The sequence below is a fragment of the Portunus trituberculatus genome, chromosome 44 (assembly GCF_017591435.1).
Source record: "Portunus trituberculatus isolate SZX2019 chromosome 44, ASM1759143v1, whole genome shotgun sequence".
In the NCBI taxonomy this organism is placed as follows: Eukaryota; Metazoa; Arthropoda; class Malacostraca; order Decapoda; family Portunidae; genus Portunus; species Portunus trituberculatus.
Genome location: NC_059298.1, coordinates 26,431,764 through 26,442,839, shown reverse-complemented (window position 1 = coordinate 26,442,839; position 11,076 = coordinate 26,431,764). Strand labels below are relative to the sequence as shown.

Below are 11,076 nucleotides of genomic sequence, written 5' to 3'. Positions count from 1 at the left end.
ACACTAGGTTATTGAGCAAGAATACTTTGATTCTTAACGTCACAGTGCACGCATCACTTTTTTATGTTAGAGCTCAGACCTAAGTAAAAACTAGAGTAAAAAAAATAAATAATAAATAAAAACCCCGCTTAAGCGCCAGTCCCTGAAGAATAGTCAAAAGGGATTATCCAAGGTTGGAAAAGTGTTTTGAGACATCCTCCTGAGAACATTCACTAGAGGAAGTACAGAAGCTGGTAGGGGGCTCCATAATTCACCAAAAATAAGGATGACAGGCTGAGAATACTGGTTAGTCTTATATTATGGAGGTGGACGAAAGAACAGGGAAAGGTGAGTGTGAGGTGGTTTAGCCAAGTACAAGTGTCAACCAGTTATTCTCTATTTTCCATCCCTTTCATTGTCAAACTCTGAAACTCCCTCCATACTTATGTATTTTTAAGTACATAATTTCAGATATTTCTTCATGCTTTTGGGACTGCCACCCTTTTCTTTTCTTTTTTTCCTTTCTTTGGTTCTCTTGGCCATTTCCTCCTTATATTATCATTATTGTAATCTTTCTTGACCTTATTATTACTACGTATTTTATTTTACAATCATTACTATTACCCAGTCATCATTGGTTTGCGTACCTTTTGTATTTTTTTTCAAATATAGCTAAGAGAATAATTTTAGAATACGGGAAATTGTGTAGGGGGGGGTTAAAAAAATCTTTAAACGTCAAAATCAATGATGAATTTAAACAAACTGTATATTCACCAATATCATGGAAAAAAAAAAAGTTGTAAAGCCTTTCCAGTACCAGATCCAGCTTCTCACACGCACTCACTCGGCATTCCTCGCCACTAACAGCACCACCTCGCCCGCCACGTGTTGCAATGATAGACCAGGTCACGTCAACTCACTCACCCTGCCACCTAATCTGTGCAAGCCAGGTCAGCCGCACTCCTGCTCGCAGTATGCTAATGTTTGGATCTATTAGGAACTTTGGCTGAGCTAGCTATAATTTTAAATACCACTATTGTATTATAATTTTTCATGTCTCATTGTGATATAAAAGTTATGTTGTTATCATTATCATTATCATTAAAACAACCACCTGTCTTTTCTTTCTTAATGTACTTGTTTATGTATTACCAATTTTAACGTCACGGTATGAAATAAAAATGGCTGTCTATTATTATTACATTTATAATAACTACACGCCCGTTCTTACAGGTGATAATCAGATACCAACGTTTGCAATGAAACCTATTTCACAAATACTATTAATGTTATTATTTCTTTTCGTACATACCTCACTTTGAAATAAAAATTTATACAATTATTATGTTCAGAATTACGATACACACCGTTTGTTTTTGTCTTAGCGTTTATCTAATATACATTCTAACCACTGCAAATGCTAATAAGGTATACCCAGCCTTTTAACTAGCTATATTCAAGTTTATTCACACTTAACCATTTACCAACTTTTCAATATAGGAACTAAAAAAATTCACTATAAAGTTTCACTCTTCCAGTAGACTCATTATTGGTGACATTCTAATCCATGGAAATACATTCTAACCAATATCAATCATAAAACTTATGTGACATACTTGTGTATTTCTATATTCCTAACTAACTACACCACCTATCAACCTTTCAGCGCAACGTAACAAGAAAAATAATAGAAAGTTTCACTTCGCGCAGCAAGCAAGTGAGCCAGCGAGCCAGCCAGCCAGTCAACCCTGCAAAACACCGCCCGGGGAAGGAAGACTTACAGAGGAGAGAGTGTGGCTAGGGAGGGTAGGTCCGACCGTGAAGCCCCGACTCTCACCCTTCACATTGACCCTTCTAGCAGTCTGTCTCCTCCCGCCCCTCTCCTGATCCTACTAGAACCCCCTCCCCCAGCCTCCTATGGCTACTCGGTGCTCTTAGCTATTTAGGACTCAGCACGAGGGCAGTTTTGACTGATAAGATGAGAGAGAGAGAGAGAGAGAGAGAGAGAGAGAGAGAGAGAGAGAGAGAGAGAGAGAGAGAGAGAGAGAGAGAGAGAGAGAGAGAGAGAGAGAGAGAGAGAGAGAGAGGCTGACAAAATGGAACCAAAGATAAATAAACAGAATACAAATATTATGGTTTCGTTACTACTACTACTACTACTTTTACTACTACTACTACTTTAACTACCTTTAAAATTTTCATATTGCCGTTTGTTATCACGTGTGTGTGTGTGTGTGTGTGTGTGTGTGTGTGTGTGTGTGTGTGTGTGTGTGTGTGTGTGTGTGATAAGAGAAGACAAATCGTTGGACGTTGCTTTATCGTGAGAGAAAACGTCAACTCAGATAAGATATAGTTTACCTTGCTCCACTACATACAATATCTCTCTCTCTCTCTCTCTCTCTCTCTCTCAAAATAATTCAAATATAACGATAAGAACATACAACTGTCACACACGCTCTCTCTCTCTCTCTCTCTCTCTCTCTCTGCTGTGATAAATGAAATGCTTGTGTTAGTGTATGCCGATCCACCGGTAAACTTGTGGGTGGCATTCCTTGTTTTACGGCGCCCCAGCCATGCATCAAGATACAGCACACGCAGTGACAGTCCAGCATGGGAAGGGAGGCGGAGGACGGAGGGATGGGACAAACGATACTGGAGAGGGTGCTGGGGAGAAGGGGACCCGTTGGGATGGGGAGGCGAGGGAGGGAACGACAGGGCCGGGTAGTGCTGGCTGTGGCGGGCCCGCGTGGGGGTGTGGGAGGGAGGCGGTGGCTTTGGGGAGAGTGGAGGAGGGAGACCGTGCGTACGGACGGGGATTTGCGGGATGAAGTGATATTATACGTGATAATATATATATATATATATATATATATATATATATATATATATATATATATATATATATATTACAACACGAGAGAGAGAGAGAGAGAGAGAGAGAGAGAGAGAGAGAGAGAGAGAGAGAGAGAGAGAGAGAAATATTTGCAGCCTTTGACCAGCCTCATATTGGTGTGTAAAATAAATAAATACCATTATTACTACGTATTTAACGTTTCCCATTGTCTTGTGACCAACTACAGTAATACTGCTTCTCTAAGAGGGCAGTTTTGAGGCAGCAGCAGCACAACTTGGCCTTCAAGGGCTCACAGCGCACCAAGGCTTTACACACACACACACACACACACACACACACACACACACAAAACCGGCAACCCTTTCACTGGGCCACGACCCACCCAGCGAGGGCTGCCAACACTGCCGGTATAACATCGTTTAATCAAACCAATCCCATTGCATTAATCTCAAGCTCAACTCTTTGAGGGACAATGGCAACACCTCGGCCCTGGCTGGGTTCAAGAACAGTCCCCCTTCTCCCACCCCAGGCAGCAAGACATCACCACGGGAGGCAGGCAGCGCGGTGTGGAGGAGGGGAGGGGACGGAGGGAGGAGAGGAAGACTGGTTGGAGCGTCAACAAATAGAAGTGAGCTGCTCCCCAACACTTGATGATGCCATATACTCACGGCCTCGCGTTAAGGGTCCCAACAAACTAACCTGATAAATAAATATCTACGGCGTATCTAAACTGTGAAAAAAGTGACGCCTTTCATGGAAAGAATAACCGATATGGTGCTGACTATTAATTCCCACTATATTACACAATGCACCAGGCGCCTCGACGAACGCTATGCAAAACAGAGAGATTCACCATAAGCAATAAAGATACATACAATACTAATACGCTTATAAATCTATTAGATTTCAGTCTAACATCCTCTCACTATTTCGACAAAAAAAAAAAAAAAAAAAAAAAAAATCTAATGAGTTTAAAAGCAGCATAAACCTACACACATGGACAGGTTAATGCCAGCGTAGTAAAATTACCTGGCCTATAGCAGTGGTTGTTTACCCAGGGCAGAGTCGTCAGGCAGGGAGGGAGAGAGGGAAGGAGGCAGCCACAGCCTTGGGGGTACGCCTGTAACGGCGACCCAGGATGCTGGCCGTGATGGAGGCACCCCACCTCACTCCTCCCCTCCCACGCCACACCATGCCGTCCCTCAAGCAAATATTTAAAAAGCTTAGGTGCACATCATCCTATGGTCTACAGTAGGCTGCGTAATATCCATTATACATCTCTCTCTCTCTCTCTCTCTCTCTCACACACACACACACACACACACACACATATATATATATATATATATATATATATATATATATATATATATATATATATATATATATATAAAAAGAGAGAGAGAGAGAGAGAGAGAGAGAGAGAGAGAGAGAGAGAGAGAGAGAGAGAGAGAGAGAGAGAGAGAGAGAGAGCAGTTATTATGAGGAGTAAAATTCATACAATTAGACTGCCATTTAAAACGCCAGTAATACGCCGCACACCACGACGAGCCTCACACCAGCCATTCCGCACAGCGTGACGGGGTCCGAGGAGAGCAGAGCACCCTACCACCACCACACACCACACCGCCGCTCGTTGCGCCTCGCACACATACACACACACACGCACCCTATCAAGCTTGCCTCATCTTCACCGTATACAGACTTTTCTTTCAAGTTAAAAAAAAAAAAAAAATCAGCCTCATATTTGTTTCGAATATATCAAAACCTCGTCTCGCGACATCCAAAGCTCAACACATCCCAAGGAACAAAGAAAAGTGAAATATCCTTAAGGCGAAGGCGTAAGGGCGCAACCCTGTCACACTGAGAGAAAGCGGCGCGCACCTTTACGGTAGAGCGTTGTAAGACTCACTTTGCATGGTGTGGCTTTCGCTCTCCCTGACCGGTGTTAGTTCGTCGTTACCCACTGCCAGCAAAATACGAATAGGGGATGTGGATAAACTGAATATCGCGGGAGGTAGGCCGGCTGGCTGTCCTAGTAGGCCTGTCTGTCTCACGGCTGGGCCAAGGTGAAGCAATGAGGGCAGAGGGCATGTTGCAGCGCGGCAGCGGGTAGGGGTGGGTGGTAGAGAGACAGTGTGGGAGAGAAGGAGCAACGGAGGAAGAAGAGAGGGTTAGCTACTCGCCACGCCAACAGTGACGCAGCCAACAAGGTCACATGTTTCCCTTCGCGCCACACAAACATTCATTCCTCCTTTTTTATGGAAAGCGAAAAGGCGGCGTGAGGTTAACAGCCATTCCTGACCTGATGACATTCATGGGGAGATGAACACCCGACTGACATCCCACAATGCTTAATGCTTTCCCCTTGCTGACAAACAAAATAACATAACAGAAAAAAAAGTACGCAGAATAAGACAAACAAGTGTATATGAAGAAAAATGTATTTATCTATGAGTCCAAGGTTAGTAGGGTTAAGAGAAGAGCTTTCCTACACCGGCCATTTTGTCTGGCTGGCTCACACTTCCCTCCCATCACCCCGAGAGTTGCGTCGGGAAGCGGAATTCCTCCAGGACTATTTCTTCATAACCTGTACACTCACGCAGCATGTTATCTGGGTCCATGCATTCATTAATCTCGTTCAAACTTATTGTCTGGTGTTCATGTGATTACATAATGGTGATGAGGTAGCGTGGCTTTATGGCATGGTATTTACTGCACCACCCGGGGCCTGTCCAAGCCATTACGTGCTGCCTCGTCTGTATTATTGCCTCCACTATTCACTTACTGATTACAATTTACAATTCATTATCATTTCAACAAATACTAAATAAGTGAAAAAATAAATATAAAAATAAGCAAAGTAAATTAATAAACCACGACCTTTTTCAATAAAAGAATGTCCATTTTGTTGTCAGTAGAAATTATGTATATGTGTGTATGTATGTATGTAGGTATACATGTATGTACGTATGTGTGTACGTATGCATGCATGCATAGATCAATAAAGGAATTATCTACTTGCTATACAATAACGTCATCAAACACGAGCCATTCTGGCATACTTTCCTTACAACCTATTTCACTCAAGATAATTAAAAGTTGAAGTTTATACATCCTGGTAAAAGTAATTAATTAACTTCATCAAACCATACCCATGAATACCAGCTACATACCAGCTACTAATGGGTGAACGGCTTACATTTGTTAAAAGAAAAACATGATTTACTTGCTTTGATTTTCTCTCTCTCTCTCTCTCTCTCTCTGAATCATACAGGTCATACAGTGGACGTAAACACATTATTCTCCTCACTGGTGTTGAGAAGTAATGCATAGCAATGTAACCACATCCCGCACTCCCACCCAGACTTGACATTACACCAAGTAATGGACACCACCAAATACACCAGGTAACACACACACACACACACACACACACACACACACACACACACACTGAGAAAAAAAAATGTATGCTAAGTGTACCTATGTAAAGTGTATCTCACCACATCTCTTCAACATCCCCATCAAATGCAACTAATTACATGTATCAAAATTAATACACACACACACACACACACACACACACACACACACACACACCAGTTCAGTTCATAATCAATAAGTACCTCTCATACTTTTTCCTTTACACCCAAGGTAGGTTTTCTTTCCGTTTTTTATTTTTTCCCTCATCAGTTCAATTTCGATCACTGTTGAAATTGTTGTATTTTCATAAACGTTTCACTCGTCTGTTCACTAATAATTCTATACAATAATGGGAAACTTTCTTTGAAAAAAATCGTTACAAATTGCAATTTTCTAATAACATAAACTTTAAAAATCACTTCTCATAGACGGTAATGGCTTGTAATGACTTCTTGCATCATTGTTATATTAAGTACGTCACATTCATCCTCAGAATAGCCTTACTTTCAACAAACAACTGATACTATACATCATAAAGTGAGAGGAAGCTTTCACACCAAGCTAGTAGCAACTTCAAGACAACTTTTCAGTCAGTGCAATGCTTTCCAACAGACATCTTCACTGCAGGTCAAGAGGACACGGGGTGACAGGAGCACTTTAGCACTAATCTTGGGTTTTCTGTTCCTCTCATCTCTTCAACATGTCCTGGATTAACTTGTCACATTTTCATAGCATTATTACTATTTTTTCCCACGCACACGTGCACACAAGATCTTTATCACACCATTAATGTAAAATAATGTCACCAAATCACTGTATAAAAATATTTACTATGAATCAAATAACTTTCTTTTTTTTATTATTTCTTTCCTTCGAGTCACAAACTTCCACCATCACCACCACGCGAAACTTCGCGCCACGGAACATGTCACTTTAAGAAATAATAACATTTAACCATTAAATCACTCGATCATTTTCATGAAACCACACGAGTCCTGAAGGCCCACCACCACCACCACCACACCACGCTAACAGCAATGTTGGCAGGCCAGTGCAAGGCCATCGCTCAAATATCTCCAATATCCTTCACTGCACCACATCCTTCGGTCACTTGACGAGGGCATGATTAGGGTGAGAGCGCGACACTACCCAAGCCTATACCTGCCCTACCTACCTACCTACCTAGAGGCTGGCCGCCCCTCACTCCCCAGGCTGAGTCAGGGGTGGGTGTAATACTTGTTGTACTCACCTCGCCATGTTCCTCGCATCTTCCTTCAGGCGTGTTCTCCGGGAGGAAATATATCCTGAGAGAGACGAGAATCTGGCCTGAAGTGCGGTCCTCCCATAGTAACTGAGCCTCGCCGATAGATATGATCTCTTCATCCTCCCAAATCTTGATGAAGAAAAACTCCCCCAGGGACAAAATTTTCGGGTTTCCATGTAGATTATATTTGAAAGCTTTGTAGAATGTGTAATTGCCATGATGGCCACACGGCGCCCCCACAAACTGAAAGAGAGAGAGAAGAAAGGGATAAATGCGACAATTATCACGTCCCTTAGCCTTGGCTCACTCACACAGCCAAGCACAGACCTGCTCTGCATTATCACCAGGCCCACCAAACAACACCTTTTTGCTCTTTTCTTCACATTTACGCATCGGATGTGCACAGATTTCTCACACAACACAGCCGGTACACTTAGACACACGCAGGCACCGGTTACGTACCTGTATCTTGTGATTAGTCATGGTAAAACGAGAAATATTTGCACAGTAACCTCCACGCGCGCCGCTCACATCGTCTACTTTGTATTTACTATAATTACATGACGTCACCGCTGATCCCCGTGACGTCACCAAGGGGGCGGGACTTCACCTACACTCACCACACGACACCCACTTCTTTTAAAACAATTATACCTTAAATACAGACCAGAGTGTGCACTCTATTCACAGTTCCTGCCAAGATTACTGGTTTTTAATTTACTTTTGTGTATTTTGAATGCTAAAACTGCGTGACCTTTTGAAAAAAGATGAGTAAAAAACGCGGGAGTTCCAACACTGTGATCAGCTGATTCTTGTTTATACTTGGCCTCCGCGGAGCTCAGGTACGTCACTCCAGCCTTTTAGGAAAATATTTTCCTCTTTGGTGTGTGTGTGTGTGTGTGTGTGTGTGTGTCACACTTCTGATTCCCAAAGCAAGGTTTAGTGTCTGTGGTAATGGTCCATGGTCTTGTATTACTATGAAGTGAGTCTATACCTTGCCTCCTCAAAACGTGTCTGCTATTAATGTCGGCTATTATGGTTGCTTGTTATCAGGTGTGCACGTATGTTTTGGAGCTTATAAACATGGCTATTAATCTTAACTAACTCAGCGTGGAAATTTATTGCACTGAGAAACCCATAACTAAATTTTCTAGGTCATCTTGTTTACCTTTTAAACGTTCAGATCGTGTTACTGACCTTGTGAACCAGGTCAGAGTAGTGCACGGGGTATGGGGCAACGTGTGGTGTGTGGCTTGGCATGAGGCGACATCATGGTAGGCACAGTAATGTAGAATATCTCGTTCTTTTATTAGGAAATTAACCTCAATTGCGTGGTGGCCTTGGCCATGGTGCAGTGTTACTTCCTGTTAACTTTGCTGTTGTGGAAGAATTTCGGCATTATTTTATTTTTCAGTCTCAACAAGGTTTTTCTCATCAGATAGAGCTTCTTATTCTGAGTAATTTGGTAAGATGCGCACACCACCAGGTGAGGTGGTGGTGTGTGACAGCCAGCTGGCAGCCACAGATAAATAGCAGCCAGTTCCCCCGAGGAGAATTTCATGAGTGAGTGTTGCTGCTGTGTTGCTTGTGAGGCAAAACTATTCCCTTTTAGATTTTGGTCTATTTTGTAGAAACTGTTTGCAAGAAAAGTAGTAAGCAAATTGTGAAAGAGTCAAATTTTACCATAACTTCAGCAATTCCATCCACAAACTCCCTTGTTGCTACTTGAGAGCCAACAAATCCCTATTATGGTTGCTTGTTATCAGGTGTGCACGTATGTTTTGGAGCTTATAAACATGGCTATTAATCTTAACTAACTCAGCGTGGAAAGTTATTGCACTGAGAAACCCATAACTAAATTTTCTAGGTCATCTTGTTTACCTTTTAAACGTTCAGATCGTGTTACTGACCTTGTGAACCAGGTCAGAGTAGTGCACGGGGTATGGGGCAACGTGTGGTGTGTGGCTTGGCATGAGGCGACATCATGGTAGGCACAGTAATGTAGAATATCTCGTTCTTTTATTAGGAAATTAACCTCAATTGCGTGGTGGCCTTGGCCATGGTGCAGTGTTACTTCCTGTTAACTTTGCTGTTGTGGAAGAATTTCGGCATTATTTTATTTTTTCAGTCTCAACAAGGTTTTTCTCATCAGATAGAGCTTCTTATTCTGAGTAATTTGGTAAGATGCGCACACCACCAGGTGAGGTGGTGGTGTGTGACAGCCAGCTGGCAGCCACAGATAAATAGCAGCCAGTTCCCCCGAGGAGAATTTCATGAGTGAGTGTTGCTGCTGTGTTGCTTGTGAGGCAAAACTATTCCCTTTTAGATTTTGGTCTATTTTGTAGAAACTGTTTGCAAGAAAAGTAGTAAGCAAATTGTGAAAGAGTCAAATTTTACCATAACTTCAGCAATTCCATCCACAAACTCCCTTGTTGCTACTTGAGAGCCAACAAATCCCTGTTACCATGCAGTGAGATGGAAAGAGAGCAACTGTACTGTTCTATATGATATCAAGTTATGTATGCAACTCTATGGGGAGACATGCTCCTCACTCATTCATCAATTCTCATATCTTTATCCTTTTCTCCTAAACCAGTGGTTTCCAAACTATGGGCTATGGCCCCCTGGTGGGCCATGTAGCAGAATGCAGGGGGCCTTAATCTGAGTATATGATGTGTGAGTAAAGCCATTGGAGTTTCATGGCCAGTGGAAATAAGTTACTTGCATGGAATCAGTTAAATTACAGGTTTGTTAGAGTGGTTTGTATATGGACTGGAGTGTATGACTGTAGTCATGAGTTATAATTAGCAGTTGGTGGTAGGCCATAGACAAGTATTCTGTATAAAAAGTGGGTAACATCTAGAAAAAGTTTGGGTTCTTCTCTAGAATCACTGCTCCACGCCGATCTGTATAATACGTATAGCACAGTGCAGTATATGTAACGTGTTTACCGTCAGTGAGAGTTTTGGTGAGTGCTCAACCTTATTATGTCCACAGTAATAAAGTAAACTTTCTAGGTACCTACCAGAATCTAAGTCCACAATTGTTGTTTCCGTTTTGCTTCCTGGAGCACACTGAGCCTGAGTTAGGTTAGGTTAGGTTATATATATATATATATATATATATATATATATATTTATTTATTTATTTTTTTTTTCCGGAACGCCATATCTCGCCTCTTTTGGCTCTCCCCCAAAACCCCCAATTCCCCACAGTCCCCCAAGCTTGTTGGGGGGGAGGAGGGGGTAAGGGAGAGGAAAGGGGGGGAGCAGTGGTTCTGTAGTTTTACTCAAATGGTCAAGTGTTAAGGTGGGACTTCACCCAATATCCCCATCATGTAGGAGGCAGGATGGGAGGAGGATGTACCATGCAAATACATAAAGTGGTCTCAGTCCAGTACACAGGTCTCATTATTATCATTCCAACAAATTAGACATCAAATTTAGTATTTGATCTTCAGGAAATGATAAAAAAAAGCAGCAATCATCTGGAAAAGGCCATGTGTTGTGTCATTTCCCATGGTCTTTCTAAGTATAGCACAGCAAAGTACAGC

At 42.1% G+C, this 11,076-nt stretch overlaps 1 protein-coding gene across 3 annotated transcripts in view; it reads right to left on the bottom strand.

Annotated features, from left to right (window-relative positions):
- LOC123518555 (AT-rich interactive domain-containing protein 5B-like) overlaps positions 1–8,074 on the bottom strand; it is a 144,681-nt gene extending 136,607 nt beyond the window's left edge. For all 3 annotated transcript variants that reach the window (XM_045279391.1, XM_045279393.1, XM_045279394.1), the window contains exons 1-2: positions 7,986–8,074; positions 7,509–7,766 (exon numbers count right to left, since the gene is read on the bottom strand). In XM_045279391.1, coding sequence (XP_045135326.1) covers positions 7,509–7,766; positions 7,986–8,006 — 279 coding nt within the window. In that variant the 5' untranslated portion in view covers positions 8,007–8,074. The remainder of the gene's footprint in view (positions 1–7,508; positions 7,767–7,985) is intronic.
- Positions 8,075–11,076: the final 3,002 nt, after the last annotated feature.